Source organism: Desmodus rotundus, chromosome 11 (genome assembly GCF_022682495.2).
Source record: "Desmodus rotundus isolate HL8 chromosome 11, HLdesRot8A.1, whole genome shotgun sequence".
NCBI classification, from domain to species: Eukaryota; Metazoa; Chordata; class Mammalia; order Chiroptera; family Phyllostomidae; genus Desmodus; species Desmodus rotundus.
The window spans coordinates 40,770,432-40,796,391 of record NC_071397.1 but is presented as its reverse complement, the minus strand read 5'-3'; the positions used below and the strand labels follow the sequence as shown (position 1 = coordinate 40,796,391).

General features: G+C 42.9%; 1 protein-coding gene across 1 annotated transcript in view; it reads right to left on the bottom strand.

Moving 5' to 3' along the window:
* The window catches only part of MRAP2 (melanocortin 2 receptor accessory protein 2), a 36,910-nt gene continuing 10,950 nt past the window's right edge, over window positions 1-25,960 (bottom strand). Inside the window, exons 2-4 of the mRNA XM_024576637.4 lie at window positions 17,864-17,997; window positions 10,677-10,776; window positions 1-1,770 (exon numbers count right to left, since the gene is read on the bottom strand). Of these exons, the coding sequence (XP_024432405.2) occupies window positions 1,377-1,770; window positions 10,677-10,776; window positions 17,864-17,996 (627 nt within the window). The 5' untranslated portion in view covers window position 17,997 and the 3' untranslated portion in view covers window positions 1-1,376. The remainder of the gene's footprint in view (window positions 1,771-10,676; window positions 10,777-17,863; window positions 17,998-25,960) is intronic.

The window sequence follows — 25,960 nt, the reverse complement described above, 5'->3', positions numbered from 1 at the left end:
AGAATAAACAGTGTTATTTACAGAATATTTTCCTCAAAAGACATTATGGGAAAGGCATTTCTTTTGGTGGCATAATTCCTAAAGGAAATCTGTTACATGGCTGGACCACTAGGAACCCTAGAGCTGGTAGAAGTTAGGAGGTATTATAAACAAGGAATAGTTTTAAGAAGAAAATTAAACTGAATGTGTGAAAACAAAGAACCAGAGAAAATTCTTGCACAATCAAATACATTTATTTTTAGCGAAAGCAAGACAGGTGGTGAACAAAATCATAATAACAATGCCACCCAGATATTAGCAGCGGGCCATGTGTGCAACCTGAGTGTGCAAAACCAAATTACTTCTGATACCAGTGTGCAGGCTTTACCCTGTTGTACCAGGCCAACATGAACAACTGTTGGTGGCCTATTTACAACCCATTCACCATCTCAGCTCAAAGCCACATACTACCTAGGTGACTGTAACCTACACATTTGCCAAGTAGACAGCATTGCAAGTAACACTTCACTTGGTCAGTGGCCAATAGCACAAGTGTGACCAGACACAGAAAAACACACAAGTCACCTCCCTGACTTAGCTGATAACCACCCTTCTGTTTCCTGGGGGCAGGAGTACCGTCAGATATAGCACAGACTGATACTCACTCCAGGATGGGGGTGCAGGAGAGTCCCCAGGTTTGCACACGGGTAGCAGAGGTCCTCAGAAGAGCTGTCTGAGCACAACCAACAGAAATGCCGCCCACAGTGACGTGCACAATGAGGGTCCTGACACCCTGGTGGACACTCGGGCCCCTGGAGAATGCTGAGTCAGTGAAGGGTTGAGTGGAAAGTATAGATATTTGGGGGTCCTACAGTAAGAAACAGGAGCCAGGGCCCTGGTTTATACAGCTTTGTGTCTACCCCAACCTTGTCTGGATACAACGTCATTAATTCACAAAATTAAGAATGGATCATCTGCTCCCGACTCCTCGTCTTACAGGAAAAAATGTAAAAACCCAGAGAAGTAAAACGAAGGTAAAGCATGGTACAGGCAGGGCCAGAGGATGGGACCAGAGGTAGAGGATGGGACACAGAATGATAACCCCCATTCGAGAACGATGACACTGGGTATGTGGCCAGATTTCTCACCAAGAAAGATGGGACAGTGTAAATACTTTATTCCCCCCAAAGCCTCAAATATGTTTAAAAGCATAAAAACTCAGCTTAATCAGCTCTCTTCAGAGGGAGCTTTTTTCTCTCTTTGTCTTCCTGTCTCTCTGTCTGTTTCTCTGTCTCCCTCACACACGCGTGCACATACACGATTTTGGTGAATGAAGATTTCTTGCTACACAAACACACCCCAGTGTCTTCAGGAAGACATACTATGGAGCAGGTTTCTCAATCCAGGTCCTTGTGTAAGGTCTGGGAAACTGGCTTATTTTCTAGAACAACAGGTGGTTCTGAAATCAGAAGATCATCATCCCCAAAGGAGGAGTTTTGGTCCGTGTTCACAAAGTTGGGGATGTCAAATTTCATGAGCCTGTTCAGCTCCTCCTCTGGCGGCCCACTGCTTCTGATGCCTTCCTGGAGCTGAACATCACTGTTGAGGGCTGTGGTCTGCGGACAAGCTTTGGCCTTTTCCAAGTGTTCCACTTCATTGATGTAGCAGTGAAAGAGAGACCTGGATTCCTCATTGCCCTGTTGAGAAAACACTTTACCTGGTTCCAGAGGTCTTCCAAAGTCTGACACAAAGCTGTTCATTCTGAATCTCTTCTCCAAAGACTCTGTGTTGCTATAAAGAAAAGGGAAAGAAAGATTGCTTACACTCCAGCTCATCCCACTGCAGAACCATGGTTTCCGACATTTAGGGCAGGCCCGCATATTTCCCCTGAGCACATACTGAGTGCAAAGTCCTGTACAGAGTGTGCAAACACCAGAACTGAGAGACATCACTTATGAACATGCACAAATAAACCCAAGGCAGAAGCCCCAAGAGGAGGGCCCAGGGACCTTCCTGGAAAGAGACACCTTGCTGAGGAATCTTCTGATTCTCAGTGGGGCTCTTGGATCATCTGCATCAGAATAACTTCAACTACTTCTTAAAATGCAGAATCCTGAGTGGTAGACCCTCAGAATCTCTGGAGGTAGGCCCTAGTAATCTGTATTTTCATAGAATCCTCCAGGATCACTATTCATGCTCAAATGTAGACACACTGACCTACATCAGGCAGGCCTGAGTGATGACAATATCTCACAAAGGTGTGTTTCACATTTGTCAAAGCACTGTTGTGTCCCTTTATCTCATTCAGATCTCAAAACTGACCAGTGCAGTCACTCAGGGCAACTCCACAAACCCATAAGCTAAGACAAGGAGCAGTCAGCCTGCCCACCTGAGTCACACAACCAGTTAGCGATAGGAGTGGGAATAAAACCCAGGTTCCTAATCCCTTGTTGCAGTTGATGTGGAACAAATTAGCAATTTAATGATAATAAATCAATGAATAACATAACTCCCCACTATTCCTACAAGTACACGAAAGAAAGAGCATGGGTAAGTTGAGTACCCTTATATCCCATGGACTTTAATCCCTTCTTTCCAGATTTATAGAAAAGTTGCTCGCATACAAGTGGTGACTCCTTAAGGGTGAGAATTATTTCTGAACATGTTTTCAAATCCAGATAGAACCTAACAAAATGTAGGCTGTGTTCACCAAGAGTGTGACTATCTTGATTTCAGTTCTTAACTCTCTTCCTTCCAGCCCCATCACGCAGGATAAAGTGCTGCTGACCAAATCCCACGGGATGGGAGGGGCACAGATTCCATTACAGGTCTAGAAAGTCTGACCCTGTATATGTACACACGCAAACCTCCAAGTCGTCCAGAATCACCTGGATTTCAGAGGTCAGTAACCCTAGAAGCTCTTGTAACCCAGCCCACTAAGGGACTTCTAGATCAGACCTGTCTCCTACTGTGATTATCTGGTTCATAGGAATTACCAATTACATTGGTCACGGAATTCCTCGCAGAAGCCCAAGTTTTTCTGTTTAGTAGAAACCCTGGTCAGCAAGTCTCCTGGCCCACTGAGCAAATGTGATGTGAAGATCACTGATTTACAAATCATCAAACATTTAGTGGGTCATGTGTGCAGAATTTAAAGAAAAATCACTTTAGAGAGATTCTGAATGACTTCTGCTCTAAGAAGAATTTAAGTGGTCTCATCTATCAGCATGTGATTTTCTTCCTGTACTGACCACTTCACTCGGGTTTAGAAGATGCTGGAGAACAAAGACCGGTGCGCAGCAACCTGTGACCTAACAAGCTAATATAATACTTGAAGAACACGGTCTGTTAGGGTACAAACCTGCCATCTTCTCAGATTGCCAGCCATTGGAATAAAGCGCCCATATAAAGAGGCTAAATAAATAAATAAATTAAATAATACCTGGCAAAAAAAGAAGGGCTTCACATGTTTGAAAAGGCCTGATTAAGATTCCTGGGGCCCGCACCATTCTCCAGTTGCGGGGCTAAGAAGCTCTGAGTAATAGCTTTGCTGCCTGCCTGGAGCATCAGCTGAGGGGAAAGCAGACCCAGAAACCCAGCTGTGTGCAGCAGCTCCTCTGGAACACAGGGTGCTGTTAGTCCCAGCCAGGGTGGGTCCATTAAGCACCCTGGTTGAAGAACAAAGACACAGGAGTCCAAGAGAGTTTTGCCCCTCCTCGGGGCAGAGCCAAGGCCTCTGAGATGCCTTCCCTGTTCCCCCCAAACTTTTTCCCAATGATTTCTTGGGATGAGAGCAGTGCAACTTGTCTGATTCTCCTTGTCTGAGAACAAAGGAAAAGTTCATTTTTTGTACTCTTAGACTCTGGTAAACATTAAATATTCAACAGATTGTGCTTTTACTCCTCTTTTCTTTCCTTGACTGATAAATTAAAGTGTTCGTATGTGAAAACTGTGATCATGGACACAACTTGCTTCAATGTGTCAATAGTTTCTATTCATCCTGCCACTGGGTGAAATTTACATACAGGAATCCATGGATCTTAAGTACCAAAGTCAACATGTTTTTATTAATTTACACCATGTAACCACCATCCTCAATTAAGATATAAAATATTTCCTTTATCCTATTAAGTTCCTTTCATTCATTTTCCACCCCCTTTAGATAATACTGCTCTAATCTCCATTTCCGTTGCATAGCTTTGCCTGTTCTTTTTTTTTTAAGATTTTATTTATTTTTAGAGAAAAGGGAAGGGAGGGAGAAAGAGAGAGAAAAACATCAATGTGCAAGAGATACATCGATTGGTTGCCTCTCAAATGCCCCCAATGGGGCACTTGGCCTGCGGCAGGCATGTGCTCTGACCAGGAATTGAACTGGAGACCTTTTGGTTCTCAGGCCAGCACTCAATCCACTAAGCCACACCAGCCAGGGCTGTTTTGCCTGTTCCTGAACTTCCAGACCATTACCACTTCCTATAGGCAATCTTTTTTGAATTTTCTCACCACAGATTAGTTTAGCCTGTTCTTAAAATTCATACAAATGCAATCACACATTCCTTTGGTCAGCACGTGTTTGAGATCCATCCACATCGTTGAATGTAACAATCATTCCTCTTTTTCCTGCTCAGTATAATTCTATTGTATAAACACAGTATACTTCGTTTATTCATTCTCTCATTAAAGGGCATTTGGGTTGTTTCCAGTTTGGGGCTGTTGTGAGTAAAAGTGTAATGAACATTCTTGAAAAGTCTCTTCATACACATGTTTTTGTTGGTCTTAAGTACATGCCTAAGAGTAGAATTGCTGGGTCATATAGTAGATGTGTGTTTAACTTCATAAGAAACCATGAAGTTTTCCAAAGTGGCTGTGCCCTTTTACACTCTCACCACAGTGTATGAGAATTCGAGTTGTTCTACATCCTTGTCAACATTTGGGGTTGTCAGTCTTTTTAATGTTAGCCATTCTCGTGGGAGTGAAATGGCTTTTCACTGTGGTTTTAATGTGCATTTCTCTGATGCCTAATAACATTGAGCATCTCTCCATGTCCTTATCGGCTATTGGTTTAACTTCTTTTGTGAAGTGTCTATGTGAGTCCTTTGCCCATTTTAAAAATTGGGTTGTTTTTAGTTTTTGATTTGTAAAAATTTGGTAATATATTCTGAATATACAAGGACTTTGTCAGACATATGTATTGCAAACATTCTCTTTTGAGCTTTGTAATATATTCTGAATACAAGTTTTTGTTAGGTATATGTGTTGCAGACAGTTTCTCCTGTTCTGTGACTTGTCATTTTCTTAAAGATGTCTTTAATGAGCAGATGTAGTGAGGGTTGTATGTGGAACGTAACTTTTGGTTGCTTTAGTTGGTAATACTGACTTCCAGGAAGATGTCAGTCTCCCTGGAAAACTCCACGACTTTAGTGCAGCCCTCAGCACTGTCCTGAGCAAGCCCATAGCTGTGCACTGAGCGAACACCTCTTAACTGATGAGGAATTAAAAGTGACTCCTGAACAAAGGTGTATACATTGAATCAGATTCACAACATAGTCATATTTTCTACCTGTTGATGGGGGTAGACCTCTCGGAGTGACAGGGCTTCCTTGGGAACCACTCACTCCATTTGCACTTGCCAGCTCGTTCCTGCAGCTTTGGTCATTAACAAAGACCTTGAGCACTGACACTCTCCTGCTAGTAGGTTTCAGCTGCATTGTATACACCCTGTAGTCAGTGCCACATTCAGGTAAACTGCAACACAAGGTAGAATGTGATTTCCACTTTTAGAGGGTCATGAGCAGCCCTGCACTCCTCCCCACCTGGACAAAGTACACTTAGCAAAGCTACCAGCAGAGGGTATTTAAGGTACATGATGTCTTGGGTTTGATAATTTTTTAAAGAAGTCCAAAATGCTCAACATAAAAATGCAATCCAAGCCTTCCCTCCTACTCTTTCTCTCCCGCAGATGTATGATAATGGGGCCATAATGCTTTAACAAGACAGCATGGGGAGTAAATGGCTCCTTAGCTGAGAAAGCAGGGGAAATGGTTCTGCTATCTTCACTGCCCATGAGGAATCCAGATAAGAGGGTTTCACTCCCCCCCACACAATAGCACATATTCTATGGGGAAAATAATCCCCATTAATGCTGCTTCTTGGGCCTAAAAGCTTTTAAGAAAGGTGATGTCAGCTTTATAACAGCCTTCCCCCTCAGTGGTGTCTTTTACTAGTGTGTACCAGTATCTGGTTCTCCTCACCTGAGCAGAAGATGAGCCCGCCCAGCCTGGGCAGCCAGGTGGCCCTGGCAAGTTCTGACTCATGATCTGTGAGAGGAGGGGATGTGCTCCTCCTGGATGAAGGACAGAAGGGCAGAGGTGAGATCTCCAGGCTTCCTCCTCTCTGTCCCAGCAGCCCCAGAGGCTGAGTGGTGGAGATACTGCAGCTGCATGTGCAGAAGCTTCTGTCCACCCCTTCCCAGCCCTTGGCAGACATGTAGCTTGAGTAAGAAGTAAGCCCATGTTGTGCTAGCCTGAGATATGGAGAGTGGTTTCTTACTGTCTTATATCCTAGTCTTAACTATTGCACGCTCTCTCCCTGAACAGAAGCCACTGAGAAGTCAGTGATTCCTATTGAAGAAGTTCTTATCCTAATATGATCCCAAGTTGGAAACCTGAGGAAAAAACACTTGCCTGTTTTATTATGATGTCATTAGTTCTGTGCAGTTGAATAGATTTCAACTCTTCACCATCCAAAGAGATGCAAATATTTGCTCTCTCTCAGGTAAACTGTGATTGATTCCCGATGGCTGCCTGGAGTAGCATTTTGAACATGATTCTGAAGCAGAGTCTTGGCTATGCATGGAAGATAACACAATCGACGAGTGGTGTGTGTGTGGCTATGGACACAGGGAGTGGGGGCGGGGGGGTGGTCTCCGCCATCCTGGTGTCTCACCACTGCAAAAGGGATACACAGGCCCTTCCCACGTGTCAGTAATGGTGAGACCCTGGTGAGCCATTCAACCTCCCAGATGCCTCCATGGGGAAAAAGATGGAATTCAATAGCAGATTCACCACTAATCCATTTTGAGCTTGCAGACTTGGTCAGGTATCTTAACCAGAACATTGGAGTCATATTCGTGATATCCTAATTAATGAAGTGACTGTTCTTATGACAAGCTAACCAGACAGCCTTTATATAAAGCAATCAGAATTCAGACATGTCAGTCCTTTCAGTCCATCACTGAGATTCTCTACATAGATTGTCTATATTCATCTTACTGTTTCACTGGGAGACACACCCACACTCAAGTTGGGGTAGATGAGGCAACATTTTGACAAGCAGAGATGTTACGTGAGTCCTTGGGCCCTGGCTGTCCCATGGGAGGATGGGTTTCTTCTCCCTCTTACTCCTTACCCAGACTTCCCTCAGCACCGAAGGGGTGGACTAATCTTCACGGGGTGCCATGGTGATCCCAGTGTATGCCCATAGCTCCTTAGACATTAGCTCACTTAATTTTTACCATGATCCTAGGAGGCAGGGATGACTTTATTTTTACAAATGAGGAAACTCAAGCATAGCGAGGTTAAGAATCCAGCCAAAATCTCAGTAAGTAAATCTGGAAATCTTTGACTCCAGAGCTCATGCTCGGTCCAATATGCGGTAAAAGAAAATGAACCTTATTGCTTTTTAATATCTTTGGCTCAACAGAAGAAGATTAAAAATTATTATTACAAGATCATCTACTGAAGTGGTCACTAACAGGAGCTTCAGAGTGAAAGAGGCTTTGGCCTGGCTCCACAGCATTTTTCTTTTTCCTGTGAAACGTCAGACAAGTGACTCAGCCTCGTTTTTCTTGTCTGTAAAGAGGGAACACTTACAGGGTTTTTCTCATCTTCCTATGAGGATTTCATAAGAACACACATATCGAGTGATTAGTAGACCCTAGTATATGGTAAACATTCTTTAAAAGGCCTTATTAGCATTCTCAATGATTTATCATTCTTTCCTCCATGCCTAAATATCACAAACTTAAAATGGGTTATTTTATATTAAAGTTGGCTGGATGGAAGAAATAATACCTATTTTAGAGAAAATTTCTGCCAAATAAAGGTCAAATTAATTAAGATCAAAAAGCCTTTTTAACTGATCCACTGAGGGATTTTTCTGCATATCTGCTTCTTTCAGTGTTCTGTTGATAAACTGAGACAAAATGCCTTATCTTACGCTGCTCTAGACTCCAAAAAGCAGAGGGCTGTATCTCAGAGGGCTGATCCATTATTGTATTAAAAGTAAAAAAAAAAAGGTAAGACTTTCTCCTTAAACTCACTGAAAGATGTAGAGTTACAATGACCCCTGTTCTTTGATTGAGATTATTCAGAACTGTCAGCAAATGAGAAAGCATTTGCAGTAGAACTGAACTGCCGACTGGAAGACTGGAAATGCAAATCTCAGCCATTCGGGGTCATCATGACATGTCAGGTGTCTCCAGAAAAACAGAACAAAGAACCAAAAGGATGTGCATGTGAAAGATCCTTCCTTCCTTCCTTCCTTCCTTCCTTCCTTCCTTCCTTCCTTCCTTCCTTCCTTCCTCTCTCTCTCTTTCTTTCTTCATCTGTCTATAGAGAGAGATACAAATTTATTTTGAGTAAATGGCCCATGGGATTGTGGAGACAGGCAAGTCCAAACGCTGCAGGTAGGCCAGCAGGCTGCAGACCCAGGGCAGAGTTGCAGTTCAAGTCTGCAACAGTCTTATCCCAGAATTCCTTTTAGCTTAAGGCAGGTTAGTCTGTTTCTAGGAAGGCCTTCAACTGATTGGATGAGGACCACCCATATTATAGAGGATGATTTGCTTTACTCAAAGAATACTGATTTAAATGTTAGTCTCATCTAAACACACACACATGCACACCTTCACAGAAACATCTGGGATAATGTTTGACCTAATATCTGGGTACCATGGCCTGGCCAACTTGACCCATAAGATTAACCATCACAGGAAGTCATGTTCTGTTTTGGGCTAGGGTCCCCATCTATACAATCACCTGCATCCTACATCAAACATGTCCATCTCAATAACTGTATCGCAAAACTGCATCCATCCCTCTGAGGAAAAGGAAGCTAATGCGGTGCTATTCTTCCCTGACCATTCAATGAGATGTGCCCTAATCTGAGTTTTGTACTTTTCTTACTACCATTGCAATCCACATCCTAGTTTCAAATCCCATGGACCAATATAACAGAAGCAAAGGCATGTGCAAATGTCTGTGAGGACTTGGAGAAAGGGGAAAGTTCACACCTTTTCAGTGACTGTTACACAGATTACCAACATTATGTCTCCAGGTGCTGCAATAAAATGGTATTTTCCTTTTGTGTAAAAGGAGTTTAATTTTTTTCCAGACCCTGATGTCTAGAAATAGCTGAGTTATGGACAGAACTGTTCCTTGTACCCAGACATTTGTTATAGTTCAAGTGCAGGCTAAAAACTGAACAACAGGCACTGGAGACTATATGGTGAAATGCAATAAAAAGAACACTGCTGTCAGGCTGTGCACATTCAGTGAGATACTGAATTTAAAGGGTTAGGAATTGTGCTAATGGAACGTTTCGTCCATTACTCCCCAGGTGCCTTCCACCCTCCCCCGTCCTGCTCTCCGCCAGGGAACCAGACTATGATGGAGGCTTTGGTTGCTGGTTGCGTTGTGTTCAGCCGGTGGGAGCAATGGTGAGAGATGGGAGGGAGGGAGGAAAGTGAGGTGTGGGTATTGATTGGAGGCTCCCTTTCTGAGAGATCACACTGGGTGTCTGTGTCCCTCCCTCCAAGGTCACAGCTCCTCTCTGCTGCCTTCTTGGCAGGACTCCCAGTCAGGCCTCCCTCAGGTCAGGGTGGTAGCTACTCCCCAGGATCACTAGCCCTGGGCTGCTGACCTGTCTCCTGTGGGGCTTCCTTCTCCCTGGTCACAATGTATCAACAGTCCCTTCATCAAATGCTCTTCTAACTCCCTGAGGTGAGCATGCTGCCTGTGCCTGCTGGGGCTGACTACAAAGGTTCCAACACATGTTCTTTTCCCCTTTTTTAAAAGAGTTGAAATTTAAAAAATCTCTAAAACATTTCTAGATTTTTGGATGCCACAATTGCACAATTACCTTCTGATGTTACTCAGTGTTCTTTAAACCCTCATGTAATAATTTCCTCCTGAAATCCAAAGCCCAAGAAAAATATTCTTTATTCTGCTCTGAGAATCACATAATCTTTGATGTTTCCTTTTTTATCCTAGTTTCAAGGAAACTAGCATTGAACTCATTATTTACTGTCAATGATTAATTCAATCGAATACTCGATAACAACTATTTCTCTACTCCTTGAAATGTTTTTTAAAACTAGTTTTCATCCTACTTTGCTGTTGTCTTTATTCACTGATTTTAGTCTGGTGAGTCATCTAAATTCTTTTGGCACTAAGGAGAAAATGCATTCTATTTAATAAGTCTTTCATCATAAAAATCATGCCTGAATCAGCATTAGGGCTATATGAAAGGACCAAAACCCAGGTTCACAAGGATCCACTTATAAACATACCCCAGAGGCAAGAGGCCAGGAGGAAGGTAGATGCCACCCACAGACACTTGGGGCAGGCAGCTATCTGTAACTGTTCCTGTTTCTTCAGTTCCTTGTGGAGCTTAACAGATATTTTGGAACAGCCCAAACTTACTCTTGGTGTGGGGCTCCTGTCTTGGTCAGCAAAGTCAGCACAAAAAACATGAAAATCACGAAGACTGCAAGACCAACCCAAAATCCAATCACAATGGAATCTGCAAGACAGTTAACATGGGATTAGTATTTTGCAGCAGCTGAGAACTTAAACATTCAAGAAATCTGGGCTTTGCGGGTATATGAAATGAGATAGGACGTCAACAATCTTAGAAGACAATCTTGATCTCCTCCAGGTTGAAAGAGATTCCATAGGCAAAGCACTTTATAGAATGTCTGGCATCTGAGAAGAAGGTACCCCACATTTGCCAGCTATTATTGTGAAAATTATTTTCTCCCAGCTTACTCCTACTTTAAAACCCATGTTTCCAATCAGACTAGGGGAGATTGTGTCCCCGTATTTACCTTAACTCCTAGCGACAAGTCCCTAACCTCCATGCCTTTTTAGAGGCTCTTACCTTTACCTGACTAGAACGACTTCTCCCCACCCAGAGCTGATGAAAGCCCAGGCACCTTTCAAAGCCCGTTCCGGACACCATCTCCTTCACCAAGCCTGGGCCAACTCTTCCAGCTGACGTGCTCTCTCCCTCCTTTGAGCCCCATGGCATTGTGCCTGTGCTTCTCTACATGGGCCCGCCCACGGGTAACAGTCACAGGGGTGTCTCTGGGACAGGGAGGAGGCTGGACTGTCCACAGAACCTACACATACATAATAGGGTCTCAGGTCTGGGGGAGATAACACAGCTGAATTATTTTATATTTTCTGACTTATTCAAAGAAGTTAGCCTATGTGGGAATACAGTAAGAATGCTTAGCATTTTTTTAAAAAATAAATGGCTTATACACTAAGTGTGTTTAAATGCAAAGCATTATTATAATTAAATTCTAATTCATTTTTTCTAAAGTGAATAAATCAGATTAGCTGTTTACTCTGTATAATTCATACTTTCATTCTATATATACCATTGCCCAAAGGTTAACAACTTTCATTCAACAATGTGCTGAATAGTCAGCACTCTGGATGCAAAACTAATGTATCTTTCCTGGTGGTAAGCATGCCAAAGAAATAGAAATTGTAGTTTTGCCTTATAATACAATGGAAATGAAGCCTAAAAAAGAAATAAGGACAAGTTCCAAAAAACACATGTAAACAGTGCAACTGACATGTGACAGTAACATCTCAACTACAGGGGCACAGACCATGAAATACCATTGTACAAACAAAAGACAGCACGCTGTGCTTCATCCACTGCCTGCACGCAGAACAAAAGCAAATTCTAAAAATGACACACCAGCATTACAGTTAATTCCTCAGTTGCAAATTTAATCTAATTGATTCATTTTTCAAATCTGTCCACTGGGAAAGGGTTCTCACGCGGACAGCTTTCCCACTGCAGAGGGTGGCTGCACCTCCATCAGCCCTCCACTTCCCAAACCCAGGGTGGGCACAGGTGGAAGTGGGGTACCTCTCACTTAGCCCAGACCCTTCCCTTCACCCTGCCAGTGCCCCAGGGAGCTGGTCAAAAAGCAATAATAATGAGGGGCAGGAGAGAGTTACAGTCCTCGGAGGATCGTGGGGGAGCAGAGTGCGGAGGTTCTGTGGTTAAACTTCGAGAGTCTCTGTGATCCCAATGTTTCCTTGACCCTGTGGTGTCTATGTTTCTCATCACAGTATGTTTCATTTATCCTTGTTTATTTATGTAGTTTTGCTTACTCACATTCCCCTTCAAACAAAATTCTGCTTCCTCCAATCATTTCCTTTAATTCTCCTCTACCCCATCCTTTGCTGCATGGGCTGATCCCAGGGTACTTCTCACCCTAAGCCCCTCTCCGGGAGGGTGGGAGATCCCCATCGCACTCCAGGAACAGATAAACTCTCTTGAAATTTTATTTCTATGCCATGTTTCAAGGGCATGGGCACTGTGGTAAAATGGGAACACACAGCCCCTGGTCTTCCTCAAAACACCCTTCCTGGGAGGAAGTCAGCATAGAGGTTTATATAGAGTGAGGTTCAAATGAGTCCCGTGGTTTAATAAAGCCAAAAGAGGCCTTGCTTGACCAGAGATTGAGTTACTGAGAAAGCATTACAGTAAGGGGGTAGAGAAAGAATTGCCACAGGAGTTCCAAATGGGATGTGTCATAATAAAATAATTTCCCCTTAACCTGACCTGCAGTGAATGAAAGGAAACAAGAGCGCTGAAAGCTGGCAGGTGCATGCTTTTCAGCAGGATGATGCTGTTGTGCATGCAGCGTTTTTTTCTACTCCATGTAGCAACGACCCCATCACCTGGCCTCTCCATCTCCTAGGAATAAATTGTGGCCTTTGCATCCTGTGGTTGTATGAAAAACAAAGGTTAATGTTTAATTTGAAACAGAGGATTCAGGACCCCAGAACTATCCCTTCAACACTTCTGGCTCCTAAGGCATTAGGGTCAGTTCTGTGCAGGAATTCCTGGCAAAGCGCCAACAGCAACATTCTGGTACTTGTCTGTGCTGTGCTCCCAATGCTGCCTCTTACTCCAAGTCTTCAGAGCTCTGGCTCTGCTTCTCAGCTCAGTGACCCCTCTTCTGGCTGACGCATCCATCCACATACCATATCAGGTGTTATCTGCGAGTTGGCATGGGATAAAAGCATGGAATGTGGCCACCAGTGGTGGCTCAGAATAACAGAATGCTTTTTCAGCCTTTCCTCAATGCAGCAGCCGGAATGGTCCCACTAAGATGTAGCCATGTCCACTCATCAACTTATAGGCTTTTGCTTCTGCTTCTCTAAGAACATCTGGTCTCACCCATCCAAGCCCTTCATATATGTCCCATTTCTCTTCTTCCCTTTATAGCAAAATTCTTGAGAAATTTTTCTTCTTCTCTTATTTTTTTCTAGAACCCATTCCATCAGCTTTTGACTCTCGCCACTCCACTAAAACTGCTTTTAAAATCATTGCCAGTGACATCTACATTTTAAATCCAACAGTTAACACTCATCCTTCAACTAACTTGACCTAATAGCATTTGACTCAGACCATGGTCTCACCCTTGGGACCCTTCTTCACTTGGCTACCAGAAAACCACAGTTGCCCAGTTTTCTTCCAGTCTTCCTGTGAAGTCCACTCAGGCTCTTTTGCCTCTGTGTCCTCAATGTCCCCCAGTTTCTAAATGCTAGTGTACCCCAGGGCTCAATTCTGGACCTCTGTAGTTTTCTACCTACACTCATTCATCCATCTCTTGGGTGTGAATATCATTTATATGCTGATGACTCTCAAATGTTCTTCACTGAACTCCTCTCCCCCCATGTCTTCTCAGATGTCTGACAGGTCTCAATTTAACAGATCCCAAACTGAGCTCATGACTTGTGTGCTTCTCCTACAGTCATTCCCATCTCAGCTAATGGCCAGCCATCCTGCCAATTATTCAGATCACAAACCCCCAAAGATCTGGGCTCTTCTCTTTCTTTCACCCCACTGCCAACCATTGACAAATCCTGCCTGATCTGTCTTCAAAAAGTACCGAGAATTATAAACTTCTCACTACCCCACTGCCCTCCCACCATGGGTCAATCCTCGCAGCTTCCAGTCTCAGCCCCTGCCTTCCTTGGCTACAGAGATTTACTGAAACCTAAGCCGGAGGCCACTCCTCTTCTCCAAACCCTCAAATGACTCCCCACCCCCCTCAAAAAAAGCCAAAGTCCTTAGCCTGACCTCTAAGGCCCTGATACCTTCTTCTCATTACCTGACTTCATCTCCTGAAGCTCTGCCTCTTATCCACTCCCCTGGTCCCATGCTGGCCTCCTTACTGTTATTTGCAGGATGCATTTAACAATTGCATAGAGCAGTTTCTGGAATGTTCTTCCCCAGATATCTTACAGATCAATTTCTTACTTCTTTTAGGTCTTCTGTCAAATTTTTCCTTCTCAGTAAGGCCTTCCATGGCCATGCTATACTTTTGTCTCCACACTCCACGTCCTATCCCTACTTTATTTTTCCTTTTTTTTAATCACCATCTGGCATAGTTTGATTATTTAACTTATTTGTTGTCTGTCTCTCCCATTATAAGGCAAGGTCTATAAGAGGAGGTATTTTTGTCTTTTCTGTTCACTGTTGTATTTCCAAGGCTTAAAATAGTACTGCACGAAACAGGCGCTCAGTACATACGTGCTGGATGAATGAATATCTGCTCCATTAGTACCACACGTGTGTCAGACGTATGTCCACTTCCGATAGGCTGCGAGGGTTAATACCAGATTACAAACCAAGGGCAAAAGAAAATGCAAATGACCATCAGTGTCTGTTTCTCAGATGAAAGACCCTTTGAAGGCAGGAATCTCATTTTTAGCAGGCAGAAGTACTTAACTAATTAAGGATGTAGCTATTACTACCAAGTATGAGGTGCTATAGATAAAACAAATGAATGAAGATAACTGCTATGAATCTTCTTATATTGACCTTGAAATGTCTTCCTTCTTTTCTTTTGAACCTGAACCTAACTGGCTTTGAATTTTGCTCAGCAAAACGAAGAGACACACTTGAAGGTCAGAATCATAGCATTTTAAAAATGGAAGAGATATATCAATATACACAGTGAAATAGTTGACTTCTTTTTTATTTTCCTATATGGAGAGAGGATTTTTAACATTGTTTTATTCTTTCCTACATCTCTCATTTATTGTCAGGTTTCTGAATCTAAGGGCATCCACTTTAACCAAATCTCTTACTGAATCAGAACAGTAAGGACTCACCCAGGCAGTTTTGGTTTCTCCTGATGGGAATATTAAAACTAACAACAGACTCCTTAGCAATGGTATAGTACGTAAGGTAAGGATGCAACGTGTCACATGTTTGCCTATGTTTTGCAGGAATTTTTTCCAGCTATAAGCAATTCTAGAATGTAATATGCTTTAAAAGCATTTTCAATTGTCTCTGGAAATGTACCAACCAAAATTACAGCAGCAGGTCTGCCTTTTTTGTCCCTTGAATTAAGGAAAAGAGGCCAGAGCAAATTGACACAAAAATAAAATTTATGCCGCCAAGGTATAAAAGCCCATATTACAAAAAAATATATAAGGCTATTTGTCCAGTCATTTTAATATCCACTAAAATTGTTAATAAGCAAGTGCCCTTACTTAAAGATTGTCCCAGAAAAACAGCAGATTAAAGAACTGAAGTAACCAAAGAAGGGAAGCCTCACACCCTGCCACTAACAGCCCTCCATCAGGCAGCCAATGGCAACATATCCTAATGGGTTCCATGGGCTTCTTTTTGTTTTTTAATTTCCACAAAGAAGTATTGAGCAGACATCAAGAAAGGAATGAGTGAAAATATTTTATTATTATTATTCACTTCAGGGGAAAAGGATATGTAGTTTAGTTAACGATTTCTTAAGGAACAAAAATAGAAAGCCCTCTGTCCAGGAAGTGAATAACTCCGAAGCTATGACAGGGTTCGTCTCCTACGCAAGACCACTCCATCAAGACTGGCAGAGGTGGCTTTTGTGTCTAATGCCCAGAAACCTCACAGAAAGTCAAGGAAAATGAAGAAACAGAGGAATATGCTTCAAACAAAAGAACAAGACAAATCTCCAGAAACAGATCTAAATGAAAGGGAGATAAGTTATTTACCTGATAGAGTTTAAAGTAGTGGTCATAGACATAGGAGGTCAGCTCCTTGACATAGATCTTGGAAACGGTTTTTTGAATTTGACATCAAAAGCAAAAGCAACAAAAGCAAAAATAAACAAATGGTACTGTATCAAATTAAAAAGCTCTGCACAGCAAAAAATGAAAAGGCAACATACGGAATGGGAGAATATTAGCAAACCACATTCCTGATAAGGGGTTAAATACCACTCAATAGCAAAAAAATTTAAAACCCAATTTAAAAATGGGCAAAGGACCTGAAGAGATATTTTCCCAAAGAAGACATCCAAATGGCCAACAGGTACATGAAGAAGGAGATGCTGGTAAAAGGGTACAAACTTTCAGTTATAAAATGAATAAGTATAGTTAATTGCGCTGTATTGTATAATTGAAATTTATGAGAGTAGAACTTAAATGTTCTCATAAATAAATAAATAAAAGTATTTGAGGTTATTAATATGTTAATAAATTCAATGAAGGAAATCCTTTCATAATGTACACAAATATCCAAATCCTCACTGTACATTTTAAGTATATTACATATATATTTGTCAATTACACCTTAAAAAAGCTGAAAAAAGAAAGAAAGTCCTCCTTGCAAAGGAGCAGCAAATGGGTGGGTGGGATCACAAATGCCAAGACAGGTCAGCGTGTAGTGGCCAAGAAATATTAAATTTTTGCTTTTAATTAAATTAAAATGCTTTTTTTGTCTCCTTTGCCACATTTGTATCTCCAATTCTAATCTGTCGTACACTTCCTAACGTGTCCCATTCATCTGAACCAGTCACAAACCTAAAATGTTGGTAGTGCTGTGGATATTCATTCTGAAACAACCAACCATCTCCGGAATATTGATGGTGTAGACACAACAGGACCTGGGAGTGGGCAGCCGTTCCCACTTACTATGTCAACTCTACTATGGACACAAAGATGCTTCCTACGGGTCAGCCAGCATTCAGCTACAACTGGAGTTGGACAGTAACCTTTCACAGGATTATTTTTTCCTTGCTTTGTGCTGGGTCATCAGTCACTCCAATAGCATGTCACGTGATTCACAAAACACAGAATTAGGAAGGGTCGCAGGCTATTCTTGTCCATCATCATGAACACACACAGACAGACTGCTCCCCCAGCTCCAGAAAACCAAGGGAGTGGAGAGATGTTGTTGACCATGTGTTACAAAACAAGGTTCTTCAATTAAGAGTTCCAGATTCTACTTTTGTCACATTTTGGATAGTCCCAAATGTTCACACAGTTTGGGAGAGCTGGAATTGTTAATACTTTAATAAAATATCTCAGTTTAAGAATGGTATTGGTTCATGTTCTCCTACTAAGCTAATTTTTCAAGTTCCTTGTCACTCAGAATCACCAAGGCCCTCATGTATTACCATCCCTGAGCAATCAGTCTGTATTTGGAGGAGGTGTTGTTTGAGGTTTTGGTGAGTAGAGGACAGATTCTATAAAAAGAGAGAATGTTCAGGAAAAGTAATCACTGGGGATCTCACAGATTAAGACAGATTCATATTATGCTCACAAGTGGAGAATTATGTAAGACTTACATTTATGAGCCTTCAGTCCTTCAAAGGAAATAGGTCCGATCTCATAGTACTCATATTCCCAGGTGTAGTCAGAATTAGATGCAGACTGCTGAGACGTTCTGTTAGAAATTAACCTCTGGGCAGACATCTCCATCCTGCACAAATGGAGAAAGGCAAGTGCAGAACCTGTTAATTCATCAGCAACTGCTCAGGTACTCTGATTGCTCTTCACCACTCTTGGGAGTTCAGCAGGAAAAGCCCTCAGGAAGGTGCTATCCACCTGGTCAGGGAGAGGCCCTCATGGGGGGCCCATACCTCAGCAACTGACCATTCTTTCCTTTTCTCTCACCACAAAAATGGAATGTATTTGGTGTCGGACACCATGCCTTCTTCTGTTGTTGTCCCCCAGAATTTAACCCAGTGCCTGGTACTTAGTCAACTTCCGATAACTGATGAAAGAGGGAAGGGAAGGAAGGAGAGAGTACATCAAAGTCCTTCTGAGTGTACATCTTCAGCCTCACTACCTGTACCCACGTGAGCAGGTAAAGAGCCTACACAGAATGAATAAAATCAGTATCAGAAGTGAACTAACTCAGTTTCTCTCTTTTGAGCCACTACCGTGCAATGATAAAGACATGCAGCCTAAGTCTAATGGAATGGGGTGACGAAAAGAGAAGTGGACAAGAAAAGTAGCAAAATGGGAGAAGATCCTCAATGGAAGTCTCACTCTTACCCACTTCTAAAGTTTGTTCTGTTTTCAGGACATCCCAAGTGTCTTCTTTCTGATGATTTTAGGTTAGAAAATTCTGACTTCTTTGAGAGAACAGGTAGCATTGTGTCGGGAGCCGACCAACAGCCAACCCTTGACACAGTCAGGACAGATGAGATGCGTCTGCACAGCAGAGGCATCTGTGGCTGGATTTCCTGTATATCTCTTCTTGCATGCATGTCTTTGCTATTACTAGGTGGTGGGATTTTTGAGCACTTGTATTTCAGGTCCACTGATCTACGGAATTCCAATGCAGTTGTACAAAATGATTTCTTGGCCATAGAACAAAAGTCCCTTATAACCCCTCCACAGCCTACTCCTCCTACATTTTGGAAGATTAATATTAGACAATGGGCAGGATAGCTGCCCGAAAAATGGAGAAAGTTTTACTAGATATCCCCCTTAGTACAAGCCCCTCCCCAATACCTTGGACAGGAGTAATAATTGACGGAACTAGATGGGTAAAAGAGCAAGGAAAACAGGTGAACTATTATGATTTAAGCATGAGGGAACAAATAAAAAGATCATCCCCTGCAAAGTGCATAAAGAAAGACCCTAGACAGGAAGATAGATGGCCGAGTTAGAAAGCCTAACCACATAGGCCCTTTAATAGTTCACATATAATCACTGTCTAGTCTAGCGTATCTTTTTGACCTATACCAAATTCTGAAAACTTTGTTAGACATCAAATGATCAATAGCCATTTGAAACTTTGTACATGTAGTTACTTGTAGTTGTCTGATTGATAGCCCTCCTGGTCAAAATAACTCTTGTTTAGTATGAACAAATCTGTAGATCCTGTACATTTTCTTGGTATTTCTGTATAAACTTTTTCTGCTTGAGAAATCATGCCATGCACCTGTTCCTTTGATGTTATATAACAAACCCCTATAAAAATAAAGCTTGATTAAACTCTTAGAGTTCGGTCAGACCCACAAGGGCTGGCCATTCTCCAGCATCAAACTTGATGTCTGACCCCTCGTTCTTCACCTGTGCCGTCCATCCTTCGGGGACCCTGAGACCCGCCAAGACTGGACCCGGCAGCATTGTGCAGCATGGATACCAGAGGTGACAAGTCAGTAGCGCCAGTATTCAACACTGAGCGCCTACTGTAGACAACACTGCACACTGAGGGTGATAAAGACTAACTGGGACTTTGAGCAAACATAAGTCAGGAGGGTCTGTGCTGAGCTAGGGCTTACAGAAGTTTTCACATTCTGTGTAATCACAAGAACCCTGCACTCGAGAACTCTACAGGAAGAATTCTAAGTTTATAATAAAGCTCTATGGTTCCAACGTCCTCTCCCTTTAACTTTCTCTTCCCCTCTGTAAAGACCACACCATCTTGGCATGCAGACCAGAGGGTGCATATGGCTTGGCCAGTGTGCATGCCCTAGGTTGCAACCCTTTCTTCTTCCTGAATAAACCCTTTTTGTTGATGAAACACCTGATTGACATGGGATAGGAGGAGATGCTTGAGACACCAGGACACCACAGGCTTTCCCTTAGAACAGGAAAGAAATAAAATGTGATAAAAAACTGTAACTTGAATGAAATACCAGCTGAAACCAAGATTCACTGAGCAGTCACCACCTCTGGGGCCCACCCACTGAAATCTTTCTGAGGTTCCCCTTCTCCAACCGCTGCCATAGGTCAGTATCAGCCATTTCTAGAGCACAACCCCCAGCGAAGCTGAAGCAAAATCACCGCCATGCTTCTGCACCAAGGCATGAGTCTCACCTTTCCCTCTTCCCCATCCCGCACAGAAACAGATTCCACCCCCTTGGCACCACATTGTTCAAAGGGGGGGTGCTCTGATCCAGAGCTACATGCCAGTGTCAGAGTCAGAGCGTGACTCTGAGTGCCCTGCCAGGCGAATTACTCCTCCAAAGTAGAAGAGAATGTACCAATTCTCGTTTGGGAAAGAAAGCTACACAAATTTTAAGAATAGCTGACCTTCAAATAAGTATTCAGCTACCTCTCTAACGCCAGCACAAAAATAACTTAAACCATCACCATCATCTTTGACTTTTCTCTTATTTGAACAAGAGGCTATTTCTCTCAACTTCAAAATTAATTTCCTCAGGAAATGAGAATTAACAACACAAACCTAAGAGGTACTATTCTCATTTAAGAGAATTTTATGAGAGAGAGAGAGAGAGGAGTAGCTCTTCACTTATAGAGTTCAGAGATAAATGGTGGATTAGGATAAACATAATTTCTATTTGAGAATGTTATGAATTTCACACAAGACAGGGAAAAAGTCAGCGGATTTGACATCGGAAGACCAGGGCTTCATCTTTGCTCCACCTGCATTTGCTGTGTGGCCAGGCAAGACTCTCACCTCTCCCTGCCACACTGACCTCATCTGCAAAACCCGTCACCCGGCTGCCCGAGCTGCTGTTGTCAGGAAGTGGGTCCAGCTGCAGTCACTAACAGCCACCATTACCACCCACCTGGCCCACTTCTCCAAACTGGTGGTTTTGCTTCTACTCTTCCTAACCCATTGCAATGCTTTCCCCACATATCAGCCAATGACCTTTAAAAATAACAAATTGTCCCTGTCATTATTTTGCTTAATACTTTTAATGCTTTCTTATCAATCTAAGGACAAAGTCCAAAATCCTTAAAATGTCCTGAAAGGTCATGACTTGGGCCTAATGTCCCCTCTGATCATGCCACATACTCTTTCAAACTGTGCTTGTGTTGGCTGCATTTCCTCAAATATGTCATGAGCTCTCCTACCTGCACACGTGCTGTTCCCTCTGGTAGGAGCGCCCTTCCTACCACCCCATCCTAACCCATCCCTCTTCGCTGCATACGCTCATCTACAGCATGGGTGGGCAAATCCCGCCCACCACCTGTTTTCATGCAGACTGCAAGTGAAGAATGATTTTTACATTTTTTAATCATTGAAAAAATCAAAAGAATAGTAATGCTTTGTGACATGAGAACATTATATGAAATTCAAATATTGGTGTCATAAATAAAGTTTTATTGAACACAGCCACCTTTGCTTGTTGTTTTTGGGGGGTTTTTTATGGCTTCTCTAGTATTACAATAACAGCTGAATATTGTGACATAGTATTTCCCAAAGGCTAAAATATTTACTTTCTGGTCTTCTGTAGAAAGAGTTTGCCAATCCCTCCTCTAGAGCCATGCACAAAAGGGACCTGAGCTTCATCTTTCCCACCAAGAAAATGAAGATGAAATCAGTACCTACTTCATGAAATTGCCGTTGAAGACTAAATGTGATATTACATAACATGTGAGTAGCCAGGACCCAGGTTAGGATCAGTAAATAGTAGCCAGGACTATTACTATTAGCTAAGAAATGCTAGTCTGGGACAGAAAAGCCTAGGTTTGTTCTTCTGACATCACCAACTCCCCTGTCAGCTGGTTCTACCAAATTCACCATGTAGGTAATTGATCTCTGGTGTTCTAGACAAATGAATAAAATTATAATCAAAATAACTCAGAAGGCATTTGTTTAGATGGCTTAAAAGTTATAATGAGAAACATGTACATCATGAAATTCATGCTGTTCCATCAAAAATATGACAATAATCTCTCTTCTGTTTTGTTTAAGGGAAATATAATGAAGTCTGCTTTGATCACATCATTTTACTGGAAATCAATATTACAGACAACATAATAAACAGAGCAGAAGGAAGCACTAGGCTGCATCTGGTGTCAGAAGAGTTAATAGGAAAATATCAAAGAGTACATAAAGCAATAAAAATAAAGCTGGAAGAGGTTTTCCATGTTCTGTCTAAGCAGCTCGCCCTCCAGGCTATGCTGTTCTCCACGTCTGTGCACAGTGCTGGCCCCCATCTGTGGCCTTCCTGTCACTTTCTCGGGTCAGAAAGAAACATCAACACCACCCTCACAGAGGCCAGGGACTGCCAAATAAAACATATCTGTAAAAGAGTCCGACACAAGAAATATCAACCACTTCCCTACCATATAAAGTCTCTTTTCATTCCTTCTCTTTCTCCCCATTACACCACCCCCGTTTGTCTGCATGAACCATTTAGGGTTGCAGAAAGACCAAAGGGTAATGAAAATCCTGTGTGTGGAGATCCTGAAAGTGGAAAGCCTGCCCTTTGCCCTGACAAATACCTGGAGACAAGAGTGAGTGAATAACAGAGCCAGAGGTTCTGAGTTGAGTAACACCATCAGAGGCTCTCCGGGGAGGCAGAATGAAACACTAGACAACCTCTCCTCAGCAGCCACCATTTAGGTAGCCTTCATATAAAAGGAGGGGCTTTTGTTTCCACTGCTTTTCCCTCTCAGTTCTTGAATCCCAAAGGTAGGTTTGGAGGACAGAACTTCCGGCCTCTCTTTTAAGGTAGTCACCTAGCACCCTTGCAAAAGCCCACAAAGCAATATTTTTTCATCTAAGTTTCAAAGCAATCAGATTGCACCATCAAATGCACAATTACCCACACCAAGCAGAAGGCTATCCTGAGGCACTATCTTGTTTAGGCTCCGTTATCAAAACCCAAGGTTGCCTTTCTGAGCTTTTCAGAAACATAAACTGTCACTGTTTCACCATTTGGAAGCTGCCAGCATGTCTGGGTAGCTGCCCCTACAGTCTGATATTCTCACCATAGTGAGAAATATCTGGGTCATAACAGGCAATGAGGGCAAGGTCGTCTGGCACCACTTGCATGTGGGGGTGCTGGAAGCAGGCAGCCGCTGTCCGATGAACTCAGCCAGCACTGGGAGGAGCGGCTGCCTTCTGTGCTTCCACTGCTCCTGCACAGCCTCCTACCCCTACTTTCTTAGTGTTGGATTCTTCATGATAATGGCATCTTTAGAAATAACTTCCTCAAGAGGAAACATCCTAACCAAGCTTCCTGGAGCAGCGATAGAGACTAATTGCTCTTTTAAGCAGCTGAAAGCACCCTTGCCAACAATAATGAAAAGTTATGACCTCACCTCAAAGCCACACTTGAAAAGGAAGTTTACCTCTACACGGGGTAGTTTAGGCCAACTCCTGGGGGGAGAGAGATGCAAACATATCTCAAACCCAAAAAGAAAGAGCATGATGAGGAGGTCCCAGGTGCTTTTCACAGCTGTCTAAACATCACCCCTGCTCCCATCCATGTTCCCAACAGTCCCATCCCTTCTTTGACTGCCCAATCTTTCCTCCTGCAGCACAGGTTCCCATGCCACTTCTGGGCCCTCTGTTTGCTTTCTAAAGACAGGCCAAGCCATTCTCTCTGTCTCCCAAGGTTAGGGAGATGTCCTGGGACATGGACCCTTCTATGGAGTGAATAAAGGCTCTTCTTCAATATCCTTGGTGGGTTATGATGGGTATACAACCAATGGGGCTGTTACCTTGGAATTGGAAAACATTTATTTCCATGTTAAGGAAACATCAGCTGATGAGTTTTCCAAGTGACTGCCAACTCAGGCACAGGGCTCACACATTAAGGAAAAATTCAAAAGGTGCCTACAAACCCTGAAAAATGAGTGTGTGTAGACACAAACACACACACACTCATAAACAACATCAGAGCCAGAAAGAGCAGCCAGAGGGGCACTCCAGCAGCTGCCAGCCAGTGCCACAGACCCAAACAAAGACCCATGGTGACCAGTTTGTACAGAGGAAGGCCAAATGACCTATTCAGATTTCAGATCAAAATTCCCAATTGCAGTGTGATTCTATCTTCTTTCTCTTTAATGCACAAACTCCAAAAGTGGACATGTCGCCCATGACACCAACCTCTTTTCTGGCCTGGGCCATAAAGGTCTCACTAGTTACCTGTTCTTATGTCTTTTTTCCTCCTATTCCTAGGAACAACAGTTCCTAGAACAACACAGAGAAGTCACCCTCACGACCTATCACCAAATTCCTCTCCCACAAAGGCATCTGAGAAACCAAAGGTAAAGTCCCATGGGCCCATACTCTAGTGGCTGAGAACACCAAGATTCAGAATCATAGCTTTAAAAGCATAATTCCCTCATTGCATGGAGATGGAACCAGGCACCCAAATCAGAGCTGATGGTGCACACAGTTTACCTGCATCTACATGAGTTAGGACCACGTAGACATCAAATGAGAAACTGCAAGGTTATAAGTGGGGCTCATGGTTAGACTAGAGCCAGCTGGATATTTCTAAAGCATTTCTATAGGGCAACGTATCCCAGCAAAGAACTATACTTGACCCTGTAAAGTCAGAGCCTTTGCAGTCTCCTCCCAGGACAGTGCTTAAAAAATGCCGACACGTTACCTCTTCCAGACAAGATGGAGGTATAGGTAAACACAGCTCACAACCACAGTAAAAATTACAACTAGACTACACAACAAGTATCACTCAGAATCATCAGAAAATTGAGCCATATAGAAATCCAACAACCAAGGAATTAAAGCAGCCACATTCATCCAGATGGATAAAAGGGGCAGAGATGTGCAGAGAGGCATGGAGACACAGAGATACAAAACAGGTGGCCCCAGAAAAATCAGGAGAGATGCCTCAAGAGCAGGGAGCAAGGAAGCCCACACCAGACCACCCAGCCCAGGGTTCTAGTGTCAGGAAGATAAGTGCCCATAACTTCTGTCTGTAAAAATAAGTGGGGGTTGGGGTGGTGGGAGAGACTGTGGGATTCTTGGAAGTCTCCCTTAAAGGGCCTGCAATGGACTTAGGACTTACATAGGCTCATCTCTTCTGGGGCTACAGCACCAGGGCAATAGCTGGAAGGGCATCAGTGGCATACGGGGAGAAATACAAGTATCTGGTATCAGGGAGAATGCTGGGAGACAGCTTCCTCCCAGACAAAACTCCAGACAGGAAGTGGCATTGTCCCCTCTCTGAGCCCTTCCCCACACAGAGCCACAGAGCAGTGAACCGGGTGCCCCACCCAGAGCTGGCCAAGACATTCTGGGTGCATGTTCCTGTCTATTCCCACTGCACTGCACAGCAGCAACTTGTTTCTAGGAGCAAAACATGGAACAAGAAGTGTTCCCAAGCGTGATGATTTTCTTTGTCTTAAAATCAGAATCAATGCAGAATCAATCAGAACAACTTCCAAGACCAGATAAAGGACTTAATATCTTGTGGAACTAGATATTCATCCAACACCTGAAATGGAGAGACAGTTAATGAGTGGGTGTCCTTCCGGCACTAGCTGGTGCAACAGAGAGAATAAGAGGTTTAAACTCCTATATCCACCTCCTCCTGTAATGCCCTGGTGCTGAAGCACCAGGTTTACATAGTAGTAAATAGGCTAGAAAGTAATTTTTAAAGTTAATGTGTCCTGCTCTGTCCCACTCCATATTTCAGTCCAGCAAATGCTTATTGCATGATTACTAGGTGCCAGGACACAATTTCTGTCCTTGA